This window comes from Seriola lalandi, unplaced genomic scaffold, assembly GCF_002814215.2.
Source record: "Seriola lalandi dorsalis isolate HSWRI2012SDOR001 ecotype SW California unplaced genomic scaffold, Sedor1 jcf7180002054934, whole genome shotgun sequence".
Taxonomy (NCBI): Eukaryota; Metazoa; Chordata; class Actinopteri; order Carangiformes; family Carangidae; genus Seriola; species Seriola lalandi.
In genome coordinates, this window is record NW_019525486.1 from 466,533 (window position 1) to 482,896 (window position 16,364).

General features: G+C 41.2%; 1 protein-coding gene and 1 long non-coding RNA gene across 2 annotated transcripts in view; one reads left to right on the forward strand and one right to left on the reverse strand.

The window, feature by feature from the left end:
- Positions 1 to 3,434: 3,434 nt before the first annotated feature.
- agmo (alkylglycerol monooxygenase) overlaps positions 3,435 to 16,364 on the forward strand; it is a 46,845-nt gene continuing 33,915 nt past the window's right edge. The window contains exons 1-3 of the mRNA XM_023393439.2: positions 3,435 to 3,871; positions 9,031 to 9,161; positions 10,038 to 10,189. Coding sequence (XP_023249207.1) covers positions 3,752 to 3,871; positions 9,031 to 9,161; positions 10,038 to 10,189 — 403 coding nt within the window. The 5' untranslated portion in view covers positions 3,435 to 3,751. The remainder of the gene's footprint in view (positions 3,872 to 9,030; positions 9,162 to 10,037; positions 10,190 to 16,364) is intronic.
- Positions 4,550 to 16,344, reverse strand: LOC111644544 (uncharacterized). The gene is made up of 2 exons (XR_015436240.1): positions 13,939 to 16,344; positions 4,550 to 11,171 (listed from the first exon to the last, which is right to left on the reverse strand). It is a non-coding gene; the product is annotated as an uncharacterized LOC111644544 (long non-coding RNA).

Genomic DNA, 16,364 nt, shown 5'->3' on the forward strand with positions numbered 1-16,364 from the left:
CCCTGCCCCTCCCCCTCCGAGTACAGGCCCTGCCTCTGCCTCAGGACTGTCCTTAGAAGGACTGCTGTTTGCTGATTCGCCATCGTCATACAACGATGCTAAATAAGTGTACAAATGTACAGTGGAATGATGTGTGTTAGAGAATACAGTCATCATGCAGGCAAAATGTATATTTCAAGAACTGAGCACATAAAGCAAGATGGTGAAATATTTCAAAATGCCATTGGTTAAAAATTTCCTTTATAAGTGCCAAAAAAAAGAATATTATAAATATTGAAATGTGACGTTTTGGCTACAGAAATTTACATTTTGGAAATCATATTTAGTCAAACTGTTGTAAACATTCCATGTTGTGTGCCTTGAGAGAAGCAGGCTGCGGCTTTGATTTGCACTGTTGAACATACAGTCTGCGCCTCAATCAGTTTCTACTGTATAAAATGTAAATTACAATGTAATTGAGATATTGATCAAATCAAGTGCCAGGAGGTCAAATTTGCCTAGCTAATATAAATGATCTGTAAATATTCCTCAGTATTGTCTTACCTTAACAATAATTTTATACCCACACTATTCAGCTCATGCAGTAATAAACACTGACAGTTCTTTAGTTTTCTGCCTGGTGATGACATTTTGTAAACAAATCTGAAACCTGAAAGAAGCATTTTATTAAATCTTTTTTCAGGGACAGTTGCAAATTGAATAAAATTTAACCAGTGGTAAATGGAATTTCTTATGATTTCATGTCTTTCCATCTGTGCATCCATTCATCCAGATGAATCCAGGCTGCTGTATTTGTGTTTCATGAAGTGAGGCTGAGATGAATTAAACATTGCACAGAGTGTAGAAAGCTGGTGATGGGGGCGCATGCTAAATTCACCTTTGCCTCGGGGTAAGGTCAGGATTCCTGCCAAGACTCAGAGAGAGAGAACCCGCAAAGGATCGTATTCTGTTACAAAATCCAGTTGAAAATAATTTCATGACTTGATCTCGTCTTTCACCACATTATGATTGTGCATTCTAATTTGTTTGAGGAGGCACCTCACACGGCATGTGAGGTTTGTCTGTTTTTTTTTTCTTCTTTCCCCCGAAGCAATCCATGATCCATGATGAATGGGATCCATATTTTAAACACTGCAACTGCAGTTCAGTGAAAACTATTGAGGACATTCACCTCTTCTTTTTCCACTGGGCCTCAATACACTAACTTAAACACAGTATAAACTTAAAAGTATAAGTCAAAACACACAATCTTCACCTGCAGCGGCCAGCTGAAAAAAACAAAACAAATTAAGAACGTTTGGCTTAAAACCGTCAATATGTGCATTTAAATTACAGTGTGACTAGAGTCCTGTTTTAACATGAGCTCCGTGATCATAAGACGAGCAAGCACAATTAGGGGAATCCACTAATTTTTGTATCTTCTCCTGATAGTAAGTGACAGTCTATGGAAGCACCGCAATGTTAAATGATGTTTTGACCATTTGATCATTAGGGAGTTATCAGGCTCTGCATTCATCAATCTACTGGGCCCTGTAACAGGTGACACTATCGTCTAACCTGTCCTTGAATCCCACCTGCACCCAGGTGAAGAGCAGATACTCAGCTGTGTAACCAGGCCTTATATCTAAGTGTGTCAAAGGATGAACCCTCTGCAAGCTAAGGGCTGGTTTACACTGGACAAGAAGTGGCTTATATAATGTGCTGACCACGTAGGAAATGTAAAGTGTTTTTACCTGACAGCCACACTCACAAGCAGTTTTACCATCCAACTATCACCTCAACGCTCTTTGGCTACTGGCCTCTCCTTGCCATTCATCAAAGAACCCTTATCAACAATGGACAGGGTAGATACTAGCCTGATAATGTTTATTATGAATTAATCTACAGTCTTTAAGGGTATAACTGAAGTAAACTTGTCTGATGGGTAGATTTGTGATATTTAAGCTGAGAAAATGTGTTATCTCCAAAATGTTTTTATCAATAACTTTGAAAAATATCCTTGTTGCTGCTTAATAACACGACCTTTAGTCATTCCTGTGTATAAAGAGTTAAAAAAAAGTGTCCTCAGCCTGTACAAAACTTTTTCCCTTTATTGTTATTCGTCTTTCCTTCTCCCCTCAGTTACTTTTCCATCTGGTCTGACAAACCTGATCTGATTATGGGTTTCTCTAAACTCTTCTTTGCTGTGAGTACCAGGTCTGTGGCTTTCATTGAGGACACACAGTTAATGTCCTCTGTATATTTTCTGGGAATTTTATCAATCTGAGGGGAGTTTACCCACTACAACTAAAAACTTCCACATGGTGGATATTTTAGAAGCTAATCTCTTTTTTAAGACTAATATGAAAGTAACAGTTTTACATTTTTAAAAATACTCTAATTCGCTTTCTGGCGGTGAGTAGATAAGAAGACTGATAAAACTTTCATATAGGTCTCTTAAATATAAGGCCGCAGGCAGCGGTCGATTAGCTTAGCTTAGCACATAGACTGGAAACATTGGTAACAGTCGGCTCTGTTACAAAATCCACCTGCACAAAAGCAGAACAATAATTTGCAAACAATTAAGCACCTCCATTTAATAACACTGACCGCTCCAGCTCCTGCATAAATGAAATAAATATATAGACAAACGGGAAGATATCTTAGTTTACCGCAAGTTTAAAGAAGCTATTTGTAAGTTTTGCTCTTGCTACATAGCTAACGTTAGCATCAACAGCTGTTTACTTACCAGTCTTGCCAAGGGCTTCAGTCGTTGTGCTTATAATACAAGAGGTTATACTGCGTTCTCTGAGCCGCCTGGAGGCTACAGTGACGAGATTTGGGGAAGTGACGAGATTTGGGGAAGTGACGAGATTTGGCCGACCGGGCCGGGGCTAGCTTGTTAGCATGCTAACTTTATTAGAAGAAAAAAAGGGTTAGAAATATAAGCAAAACAAGAGGTTTGCTTTTATCCACTGGAGGAAGCTGTCGTTGAGTAAACGAGTGAAGTTTGTTCGTAACATTTCTTCTAGACTGGTAAGTAAGCGGCCGTTAAAGCTAACGTTAGCTATGTAGCGATAGCAAAACTTTAGCTAGAAGTGCTCAACTGTTAAACTTTTCAAGTGCCAGCTATATATTGAGGAATGAAGGTTCATATTATAATATTGTTGGAAACAAAAATATACAAAGACATTTGAACTTTATTTTTGGTTAAAATTAGGAAAAAAAAAAAACTTGAGGAGGGAAAGGGGGCGGGGAACTTTTTGTTTTTACTTCCGGCCCTGTTGAGTATCAATGCTTCAAGCACCTTTTACATCCAAATCCTTTAAAAAAAAAAAAAAAAGAAATAACACCAGTCAAACAAAGACTGATCATGCATGACCAGATAGAAAACTCTATTACATAACCACGAACTCTCGCGAGATAAAGCCACTCGGGAACGCGACACCTGGAAGTGCCCTGGCCGGTGCTGACCAAAGGTAAATTCGCCGCCTATAAAAGAAGCGGGATTAGAAGGTAAATGGTCGCAGTAACTGAATCCTGCAGCCGCTTTAAAGCGACACGGACTCGGTTTCCTGTGTGTGAGAAGTTCGCTCCTGAGCTGACACGCTCTCCGTTTCACAAACTGACCTACTTAAAACTCGAGACAGACAAAAACACGGCTGGGAAACGGTGGAAAGAGGAGACCGGTTCGTGCAGGAGCTGAGCCTTCAGTGTGAAACACCTGCACAGGTAACAGAAGCTCACCCTGGAGCACAGCCGGGGACTGGCTATGGCTGAAGCGGCGGTGCCCGGTTCGGTGTCCACGGGGGTCCGGGCCATGTTTTTGATGCTCACACCGAATGAGTCGTCCTTTGAGAAAGTGGAGGATGTTCCTCAGTATGTGCAGCAGGTGGGTATCACATCGCTCTCACTCACTTCTAATAAATGTGATGATTTGTTGTGCAAATGTCAAACGAGTCCTCCCCCTCTTCCCTCAGGCGACCTTTACTGTGATTTACTGTAGTAGAAGAAATCAAAGCGTTTTCCTTTTCTTTTGCTTTTATTTTTTTTTATCTTTTTATTGGAATGGATTCAGCAAAAGTGGGCCATATATTTTTGGCAAATATCCCAAGTTACCACAACAAATATTCCCTCACCAGTTGTGTTTTTGTGAAAGATAAAGCCTCTCTTAACAAGTTCATGTTTGGTTTTGAAGAGAATTGATTTCTGTTTAAAAGTCATAGACTCAAACCCACAAACGCCCCTCACCCCAGCCCCTTTCTTTTTCTGTCTTTACTCAGGGTTAAAGGGACAAAGACAACAAGTCAGCTCTGTTACATAATTCAATACATCTGCATAAAACACAAAAATGCAATTGTGTTTTTTTCTAATATAGATCAAGCTCCTCACGTGCAGATTTTTTGGCAAGCAGTTTGAATATGTATTAATTACATGGCAGTAGACTAACCCATATGACTAAAGGCTTATTTTAAAATCAGTTGTAGGTTTACACACTTCTCTGCTGGACTGAAGAAACTTATCCAAACTTTTTCCCTTCCCCAAACTTTCTCTAAAGCCAAAAACAGGCTTCTTTTTTTTTCCAGGAGCAGCCATATTTTATAATCTTATATTATGTTAACCTGCTTAGTTAGTTAGGTTAAGATTTATTTGTTCAGTCTTGCTGAGATAAAGATAATCGTTGTGCAAATGAGACCCGAGAGAGCAGGTTACAAACTGTATGCCAAAGACAAATCAGTCACATGAAACAGTCTTCTCACACACAGACACAAAACAAACACGAAGCGAGTTTAAAGAATCTAAAACTTCCAGAGGAATGTGAGTCACTAACTTCAGTTCATACTAGTAGTAAGTGAATACAGGAACAAACTGAGACCAGTTTTTCAGGGAAGAGACAAGGAAGTTTTTGAGTGGACCTGTTTGGTGATTTATTATATTGTAATTAAAGTAAAGCTGGTAATTATGTCACCAGCTGAGATAGTAAGGCTGTATAAATGTGGCTGTTATTCAGCTCATTTATCTTTCTCTACAAGTTTCAGATATGAAAGGACACTTTGATACCGTAATCAGGAATTTCAACACACTTTCTTGTCAGAGTAGATAACGTGCAGATGTAAAATGACGTCCAAACACAAGCACCGGTGCAATAACTTAGCCTGAGGTAAAGGGTTTACACAGTCCCAACACTTACCAGTTTGACTAGAGCTGTAACAGGCAGTAGAATAATCATCTACATCAAATTTATAAGCAATTTTTTTTGATAAGTGATCAGTTGTTTTAGTCATTTTTTGTCAGCATATTCCTGATGAGGGTTTTGATGAAGTCTTGTTTAAACTTCTGGTCATTTCTTTAAGTAAAGATGTCAAATATTTGCAGGCTCCAGCTGTGAAATGTGTGGATATGATGCTTTTGTTTGTCATACTGCACATTATATAAAACTGAATATCAAGACATTTAAATCTCATCTCCTACGGCTGCACAGGCAGTTTTAACACCGATCGATTAATAGAGAAAATAACAAGCAGATTAATGTTCAACCCTCAGTCTCACTTCTCAATGACAACACAGTTACACTGGTGCTTGTATCTTATATACTGGAACTAAAGTCATGAAGTACATGCAGTGAGGAAAAGAAGGCCTCAGCCTCAAAACTGTATTTAAGTGCAGAACTTAAGTAAATCTACATAATCACTTAAGTTAAAGAAGTCGGGGGTTTCTCCTGCTTCTCACTGTCAGTTTACGGTGTCTCGTTTGTCTTTTATTATGGCGAATGTCTGGTGCAGGTTTTAACAGCACATGTTTGTTATGAGGTTTTATGGGGCACATCAGGGGAGGAGAACAATTACCCCCACAGCAGGAGTCCTTATAATCCACTACCAAACATGATTAAACAAATTTGTTATTGCTGCAGGGCTTGGTGGTGATAAAAGTTAGCATGGGTGTGTGTGTGTGTGTGTGTGTGTGAGTGAGAGAGGAGTTTGTGACTCAGCACTGTTTACAGTTTGCGTCATTAATTATTCTGCACAACCGTTGTTCTCTGATCCCAACAGGCCAAATTAATTAGTAAAAAAACAAAACACAATCTTCTAATTTTGGAGTTGTTTGGAGTTATGACTTTGCGGGTTGTTTCCAGGTCTCTCAGCTTTTTCGGTGAATTGAATGCAAACACAATATTACTCAGACAGCTGTGATAAAAGTGTATTGTCAGTCTACATGTTTTTGGCCAACATCAGTCATCCGCAACCTTATAAACAACAAAAGAGAAAAGAGGCTGTTTGGGGGAAATACAGACATCTGGTCCACAAATGTCATGCTGCATGTAAGGTTGAATTCAGAAGAAAATAAAATAAAATTATTAGAGGCCACAACAAACAGTCCACACAAGCTCAAGTATGCTGCAGTATAAAATAGGCTTCCACTAGTGTGATTTTTAGTTTATTTGTTCAAAGAAGAAAACGCAGGGAAAGACATTTCATTGCATGCAAGATCAAAAAGGGAGACAGAGAAAACAACATTTAAAGAACGGAAAAATGGAAACAGTGATGGAAAAGGTCACAGACACATGTCACAAAGAAGAAAAAAAAACAAAAACAAACACAAGCTTTTCCCCCTCATCATCTACAACATGAGCGTGAGCTTCCACTGCTGTATAATTTTGTCCCGAGCTGTCAAGAAGCTGCGGAGGTAAAACTATCTGCTGGACAGGAGAGGGAAAAAAAGGAGGGGAGGTCTTAGGCCGGCGTCCAGGAAGATAATCTGTCTCTCAGCGGGTATGGAGGAGGTCTGCCTGCGCTGCGAGCCCATTTGTTAGCTGCAGCTCCGCAGTCGGCTGCCAGATGTTGGAGCGTTGCGTGTGATCGCATGTCCCTGTTGGTGCTCTCGCCTCTGCCTGCACACACACACACACACTCACATCACACACACACACACACACACACACACACTCACATCACACACCTGCATGTTAAAGTGGAAGCATTCACATGTGGATATGCACACGTGTGCATGCACAGTCACTCTCATTTCCATCCACACATGAATACACACACACACACACACACACACACACACACACACTTCCTCCCTCCCCACCTGCAGATGTGCTCCTCTGCAGTGTCGTCACGCCCTCGCTCCTGGCGGCGGCCATGTGTCCCAGTTACTTGCAGCGACTTGGTCAATGAGCGCCTTCGAGCTAAAGCTAACCAGCGTGGGCTGACACGCCGCTGAAGTCGCAGTCGTGACCTGTTTGCTAACCCCGTCCCTCACTAATTTGTTCCATGTTTGACAAACCCATTAAGAGGTTATTACATGTTTCCAGCTCAGTTAGAAATAGAGGCCTGTCACTGACTGTTCGGTTTGCGTTCACCATTTGTTTTGTCACAACTAGTTACTGAACGTCGTCCATTAAAAAAAACAAAACATATTTTCATTTTTGTTTTGTTTGTTACTAATTAAAATGAATTGTCTTTGTGGATCACACATTTTTCAGCCATATTGCTGCAGCATGTGTTTATAGTTTGTAATGCAGAACAATCTGCAGCAAGTTATTTTTTATAAAGACTGATTCATTTAACTTGACGTATTATTGTGTGAAAAACAAATTGAAGCAAGTGAAGTTTTCATTTCTTCTTTATTGTTGTAGCCACTTTAAAAAACTGTAGATTTGCACCTTTAATCTTCACATTTTCACATGGAGTTGGATGAAATGGGCTGATTTATGTTGGGAGGGGAGCAGGGTCCCAGAAGTAAAAGTCTTCTTTTACTTCAAGCTTTCCAAGGCTTGGATGGACATGAAAACCCTCCTGAAACTCTCAGTACAAAATATGAGCAACTAGAAAATGTCTTGTGCTTTCATATAAAGTCAAAGGTAAAAGTCTGCGCACATAAAAATGTATATAGAGAAGTTAGCTACGACTCCCAAGGTACATTTCAGTAAGAATCACTCTGTTGTGTCCACGCTATCAGCAGCAACAGGCTCAATGAATTCAACGTGGCGCAGCGTTTTGTTCCTAAATTCAATGACGAAATGTTCTGAATGTGGCTCAGCACTGATTGAAATTATAGTTTATGTTAAGGTCTCATTTTCTATTCATTTGTTTCGAAGTAGGGATTCACAATGGGGACGAAATCTTTGGAGCCAAAGGGCTTCACCCGTCTGGAGCGAAGGTTTGGTAACTTACTTGTGCAGCAGAAAAGGATCTCTGGGTAAAATGTAAATGAAGAATATAATTAACAATGACTTAAATATTGTATTCTTAGACTTAACTAGTCATGAAAGGCCTGCTAGCATGCTTCCTGTTCCTGCTAGCTGCACGTCATTATGGATTTTCTGGCGGTTACTTACCCAGATAGCAAAATAAATCCAGCCCACATGCTACTTTTCTTCTGGCCGGTTCCACGGCCCGAATCTGGCCCATATATATATATATATATATATATATATATATATATATATATGTGACGATTGTCAGATGCCACTTTCACATCTGGACCAATTCTGGTGAATAATACTGGAGGATAACAGCTGGAATCTGCCAGACTTAAGCCTTGCTATATGGGTAGCTAACGGCTAACGGCTAACGAGCTTGATGTTACCTAGATGCCCCTTTGTATTTTGTCAGTTTATTAGTTTCACCATCTCTCGCTCCTTGTTTTGTTTCGCTTGGCGTCCACCGGACATCGCTATAAAATGAAAACGTGTTTTGTTATCCCTGATGTTTAACTGAACCAGTGAGATCATTTCTGCCTCCAGTGCAGCTCCGCTCAGACAAATGTTTGTGATCTCCGATCTGCCAATACATTGTGGCTTTAGACCCGCTGCTCCGGCCTCGCACAGTGAAACAAACATCATGGATCAGCAGACATGAAAGTCCCGCAAGCGTTTAGCTCATCAGCCAAAACAAATAGTCGAGCTCGACACAACTGGTAAAAGCAACAGTGGACTTGAAACTGTCTTGTTTTCACAGTATGTAACAGTGCTGAGTCATGATTCCCTGTGTGTGTGTGTGTGTGTGTGTGTGTGTGTGTGTGTGTGTGCGTGCGTGCGTGCAGGCCACTCCTGTCTTTGTAGGGCTGATCGTTCTGGAGCTGGTGGTGAGCTTGCTGAAGACAGGAGCCCCGGCGGTCACCGTCAGTGATGGACTCACCTCCATCTCTTCTGGAATGATCTCCAGACTCCCATTGTGAGTGTTTGGGCAGGTCGCACTGAACGATGCACAAAGATCACAGTACTGCGTGTAGTACCAGAACAACTAATGTGCTACACGGTTTGACTTTTATCTCTTATTATCAGACATTTGTATCATTACCATAGCTGTTTGTTTTGCTCCTTTTCTTATCCTGAAGTTAGCATGCTAACTAGCTAGCCCCGGTCCGATTGGACTGTCTCTTCACTTTCCGATACCGAGTCACTGTAGCTCCTGAAGTAGTGCAGCTAAGAGGACGTGTTATAACCTCTTTTATAAATCAGTCAAAGATAAGACGGTTAAGCACAACGCTCTTGATTACACAACATTTCTACACTATTTTTGATTTGGTACCATTATTATGGAAAGTGCATAAAACCATTTTCAGCATAATTTGTAATTTGCTAGACTGATTTAAATGTATATATATTTATTTATTCACAAATAATACACTAGACTTGCATCATATGCACCTTAAAATTGCATGTAGTTGTTTTTGTGGGATTGTGAAACCCACAAAAAAACAGTTTGTCCTGAAAACTGTTTAAAAGAAGGTAAAATATCTGCTGCGTGTTCCCACATTATTATGTATTCTGTCCTGAAATGTGACTTCCACAGACTTCTGTAGCCCTCTAAATGGAAAACAGCTACAGAGCTGAAAAAGACAGACAAGGCATCTCGCCAGCGTGGTCTCATTACTATTTTTGAGATTCGGTTGGACGGAGAGTTGAATTTTGATGTTTGATCGTACAGAAGATGCTGATTATAAAGTAGGAGGTTTATGATGCAGCACGATCATCACACACTGAAGAGCTCAGACGATACATGAGCTGAAGGTTAAAGAGGTGATGCTCTGACTCTCCCCTCCCTCAGGTTGCTGATGAGAAGCTGTGAGCTGACGGCTTACATGTATGTGTGGGACCGGTACCGCCTGGTGGAGCTGCCCTGGGACTCTGCCTGGACCTGGTGGTTCACCTTCCTGGGGGTGGACTTCTGCTACTACTGGTTGCACCGCCTCGCTCACGGTACCGACACCAGACGCTCGCACTGATGTACACAGAAAACGATAGGGAGTGGAGTTTAGTTTGCTGAAACTTTTTTCATATCACTCTCTCTTGTTTTGGCAGTAGCGTCGTTGCTAAGCCGTCTTTGCTGTGTGGTTTCTGCGTATTCAATAAAAAAAAACAATACGCACATCCTGAGTGTTTTTCGACATAAAAGCAGACACAAGGTTTTCAAAAGAGAAATCCCAGAAGTGTGTTTGTGGAGGAACGCTCACCTCTCTGCAGGCTTAAAAGGTGGATGTGACAGCTTTGAAGTTTGCTCCTTCATGGAGCATGGCGGCTGTGGTCAGCCGAGATTCACGGTGGTTACTATGGATTTGAATAGTGACCACTTTTCCTGGTGGAAAAAGAATCAAAATGTCAGTAGAAAGTTTCCAAACCATTCCTACAGGATAATCCTCCTCTCCGCTGACCAGACACACGCTCGGTGTGTTTCAAGCAGTTATATTTAAGCTGCTTCGCTCTCATTCATGCATTCAAAGATGCACTCCTGAAGCTTTTACACATTCAAACGTTAACAATGAAGGTGGAGCAGCAAGTGTTGTGTTTGTGTTCTCGCTCTAAAGTAAGTAAAAGTAAGATTACTTTGCCAGTGGAACTCCGCCGCCCGCCAGCACCAAACTAACTATCCTCCTCTTTCATGTGTCTCTCAGATAAAACCAACAAAAAACTACAAAGCCAGTTGATGATAAATGGTTGTAAAAATGTTGATTTAGTTGCCATCCCTGCAGGAAGGATTCGTGAAGATAGCACACACATCATGCTTTCCTGGACGTTGCAGAGGAAGCAATTATTTTTGAGTTACATCCAGCTGCTTTAGAGCTGTGCAGATGTGAGAGGCCGTGGTCTCCAGAGGACTGTGGTCTTAACCCGCCGCTGTCACAGCAACAGGCTGTATATAGTCATGTCTCTGAAGCCGCTAACATCCTGCAGCATCACTGCACTGCAAGAAAAAAAAGAAAACAGAAATGAAAAATATTTACCGGATACAGTTTTCCGACAGTTTTGGCTCGACATCTTTTAAAAAAAAATCAAAAAAAAAAAAAAGCGACGTCCTTCCATGTGTGTTGGCTGATGCGCGTGCCAGATGCCCAGCTGCTCGCCACACAGCACACCGGAAAAGAGGTATTTATTTGTGGCCTGCGCTCATGTTTATTTGTGTCAGTGGCACATCGAGCCTGCCCGACGTCTAGTCCGCATAGTTTTGGATGAAAGTCCACTGCCGCTGCGTTGACTTTAGAATCCGGCTCAACAGAAGCCGTGTTGGGGTTTTTCTTTTTCAAAGCGTCCGCCGCAGCTCGCCAGCAAGTGTCCTACATGATTTTGAGGTGACCAAGAACCTCACCGTCACCTCAGGACGCTCTGACTCTACCACTGTATGTGCACCAGAGGTATTTTTAGCTCCCACCACCTTGGCAGAGGGCATGAGAGGCGTTATTGTTGTCATTGTGCACAATAACTGCACAGGTTCTCCTGCAGAGACGGTGATCTCACTGGATCTGGGAGCGTTTAGCGATATATATACCAGATGTATTACCCGTTTTTTAATGTAAACAGGGTTGTTTACATTAAAATCTGGGCAATTAATGTCACAGAAACTAAATTATTCCAAATTGATTTGCAGGGAAAGTATCATAACAGCCAGAGGTGTAATTTTAGGGCTGAAACTAATGATTTTTCTTTCATTATTAATTAATTTGCTGCTGTTTCGTCTATAAAACGTCTGAAAATGATGAAAAATGTTCATCAGCGTCGTCCAGTTTTTCCAGTGAGAGAGTTTATTTGACAGAAACGTCCGAACGAGTTGAATAATATCATGAATAATGCTGCTCGTCTGCGTTTGTGTGTGTTATGAGTCTACGAGGAAAACCGCTCCGCTGCACTTTATTTACAAACTGAGAAAAAACATATTCTGACGGGTTCGGGGCGTCACGAGGTTTCTCGGATGCTCCCTAACATCCGCACTCTGCCTCCAGATCCTCTTCCATCCTCTGTCCTGGATTCTGTGACTCAGTTGTGTTGAACTCCTGTGAGTTCTGCGTTGTCGATCATTTCCTGACTTTTCCTCTCCTGAACACTCGTTGCACTCTTTAACACTCATCACCTGTTGATTCCTGTGTTGCCGGTGTTTTTTTAATATTTCCTGTGGCCCTAACTAAGTTCGACTCTAGTCTCTCTAATAACACCTGCCGGGCCTCGCTCGACCCCTTGAGACCCGACTGAGTAAACCGGGGTTTAACTTCTTTCTCTCGCTCTGTTTTTTCATTTGTTGCACAACCATTTCTGGCACTTTTTTTCATGTGAACAACAGAGTGATTTCCTCCAGGAGAGACGGTCTGAAAAAGCGCTTAGTTATCTCCATATTTGAGTAATATCACGTCTCCCCCGTTTCTATGACGACCTGCCTTTGAGTGCGGCTATTCAGACCTGACTTCCAGATGTGGACGGATCACACTGTGTGATAAATGCATTTACACGTTGCGTTAAAGATCAGGTTCTGACACCATATTCCCCTCTGATCCCCTCATTAGATCCACCAGATCCAAAACTCTTAATGTCAGATTATGAATTAAATCTTTAATTATTCCAAATTTAAATCCACGCTGATAAATTTCTCGTCAACCTGTTTTTGCTTTGTTGTTGATATCGTTTGGAGATAGTCAGTGTTCTCTTATTTTCATTGTCAATCAATATGCTAATATGCTAATTACGGGTTCTATAAAATGCTCGTCAATACCCAACATGACTCCTTCAGATGTCTTGGTTCCTCTGAGTGACGGTCTAAAACCCTCACAGCAGAGGAGCGGAAACAAGATGGGTTTTGGCATTTTTGCCTGGAAACAATTAATTGATTATCAAAGAAGTTGCATTTTTCTTTTGATTGACTAATAATTTATCAGATGAAGAATAAATAGAAACAAATGAATAAACACTGTTGTCCTTTAAAGCTAGAGTAATGTAGAAAACTGACTATTTTTAAAGAATACATTTGAAAAGAAAAGCAGAAAATCCCCATTCTTCCTTTTATTGATCTTTAAGTTGTTGCTGAATGTTATAATATATTTATTTTTATCGTTGTTGTTTTTATTATCTTCATTTTCTTTGCATCCAACAGCCAGTTTAGTCTGTTACACTTGGTTTTATATCTATTTTATGGTTTATTTTGTTGGTTTTGTGTCTCTGCATGTTCTTGTTTTATATTAGATTGAATCTGTTTGTTTTGTTTGTTTGTTTGTTTGTTTGTTTTGTTGGTGAACATGTGGCAGAGTGGGTTGTGTGGACAGCAGGCTTCTTTATCACAGAGTCAAAGCAAAGCAAACCAGTACCTTAGTGGGAACGTGTCCCTGGCAGCGAACTGGGATCTGTGTCCTCGTCAACGCTCACAGAGAATTTTGTCAATAAAGCTCCAGGTTTGTATTTTGTAAATCCAGGAAACCGGAGTAAGCAGCACTACATGCTGATGTTTCCATATGTGCGACTTATTTTTAGCATCGCCATGGTGACTTGTCTGCTGAGTAATATTCAGTGAGACCTGAAAGGGGGATTTAATGATGTGTGTGTTCCCGGAGTTGCCCTCATTGTCTGACGATGCAGAGCAGTGACGCTCACAGTATCAAATATCTGCTCGGTTTATTTGGTTGGAATTCTTTTATTTTTGAACTGCAGAATCATTTTTTATGAAAAAAAAAAAAAGAAAAGTTTCCACTTACTTTCATTTCCTCTTCTTCCAGCCCGTTGGGGTTGTTATTATGGAACATTGTGGGGTCGCAGATAATTGTCTGGTGCTGTGTGGCCGCAGCGCTCTCGCTCAGGATGTATAAGCTTTTTCCCTCGTTACCAAAGGGACGCGGCGCGCTCCGACCGCAGGACAGAGCCGGCACGGTCCTCACTCCTCACTCTGGTCAGCCGAGGTCATCTCGGTCAACCAGAATTTGACCTCCGGCTCTTTCCAAAGCAAGGTTCAACCAAAATATTCCAGTGTGTGGGATGGATGCTGCCTGTAATGAAGCACTGAAGAATCAGACATATGTAGGATGCGGCTAGAGAGCAGTTTAATGAGTGTCAAATTGTCATGTAACAATGCTTTAGGAGGGCCTGTCTTGTTTTATTGCTCTCATATCTTGGAACGGTTTTACAATCTGACCATTTTTTTTTTTTTGTGCATGGAAACAGCAGGAACTCTGCATCTATAATCCCACTGTGTCAAGACATGGGAGCTATTAATCTCAATATTACATAATAAGGAAAAATCACAATAGAAAACTGCAAAAAGAGGCAAAAGTGACATCCTCTGCTGGGAAATACGAGCCCTTATTAGCCTCAGTGTAAAATATCAATTTCAGCTTGACCAGTTTTATGGCCCTTTTTTTCCCTAGTTTCCCCTCTCTTGACTTCCACATGAAAGGACAGCTCGAAGATAATTAAGTGGAAAGTACTTTGAAAGGCGGTCAGTCGTCTGTGCCGATGCCTTCTTTACTGAGGAGACATTACTGCTTTGGCTCTGCTCTCGCCAGACGCTGTGATCTTGGAGATAGCACCAGATTGAAAGGAAACTGAGCTCCACGCCAGTCTGCAGACGTTTAGGCCTGGATGAAGTTCAGGATTCTCCATTGACAGAAATATTAGCAAAATCCATGCAGCTAGACCGTGTTTGTGGCCTTTGCTTGGCATTCGGTCTGAATCTGCGTAGACAAACACCAGCCGCGGTTAGAGTTGAGGCAAATGTGGAATTGCAAACATTTGAATGACCTTAGTGCATACATTGACTCATATGAAGTGCTCCTTTATCTTTACTCTTGATATCAGTATTTGCTTGAGCTCTTGAAATCGGTGCCTTCCCAAAGTTCTACTTTTGTATCCCGATTGCATTTGTCACGTTCATATTTTGCAAAGATGTAAATGTTCAGTTGTTGACACATTTCTAGAAAGTATATCTCCTGTAACCTCTGAAATAATACGGCCCTGACTAAATATTTAACCAGTGGTTTATGTTTAACAGCCATCAAAGCCGTCTTTCACAAACACGTTAGTTCAAAAACCTGGTGACAAAAATAGAAATCCAAATTCCAGTTTGCCCCACATTTGTTCCTGCTGTTTTCCCCTCAGGTCCTCTTCCACCATCAGACGGATTATATATATTCAGAACTCTTCTATTCTGAACCAGCCTGGAACCAGATGGGTTTTGGGTGAGCAGGAGGCCGACTCGGTTCAGATGCGGCCATGTTGTTGACAGGCCTGTTGATTCTGTTTATTCTAACCTCATATGGCAAGCACCACTAATAGCAGCTCTACTCTCGGGCAGCATCTATATCCAGGCATGCCAGCCAGGCTGAAGCCATTAATCAGCAAGTCAGCTGTCCATACTCTGATTATATGTGAGGTAATGGAGTTGCGCTGCAGTCGTCTCACCACACCAAGTGCTGCTGCTGTGTTACACTTATAGCTCAGCAACATCAGAGGAGCTTTCCAAGGTCTCATGAGACGCCGTCACTGCTCCTTTAATGTGATGCGTTTCCTGTTGAGGCAGGATTCGAAGTGTAAACTCGTCGGCTGTAAGTTATCGACGATTTGTTCACAATGGCTGATTTGTTTTTATAGCTCCACCCACCAGTTCAGTGAGTTAAAGATTAATCTGACTAAAAGCAAAATTATTATTATTATTATTTGATTTTATTATATTTTTCAATATCTCTATAGATATTGAGATAATATCATTATTGTTTCTTCTGGCCATGAATAAAAATTATGATCTGAAAAAGTTTTAATTCTCCTGCAAATCACCTTCAATATATTTCAACTGTGGAAGAAAATCCACAAGCCTCCATGAAATCAGTTTTTCCTGCATGACTCCCCTTTGAATCTTTATGTTTCTCCGTCCATGCTGAGATTCTGAGCGACATGTGAACAAAGAACCAGCCCCGGACGTTTGGTAGCTGGTGACTCTGTATATTTAGTCACGAGAGAGAAAGACATTTTAAGCTTCGACAGGATCTTCTGCATATTTCTTGTTAAAATATGTAAAAAGTTGTGCATTAGTTTCTGTCGTTTGTCTCGCTGATTCTCGTCACACCTTTCCTGCCCAGAAGTTGCTCTGCCACAATCCTACATCCTCTGTAGCCGTTACCTGGCCTCCATG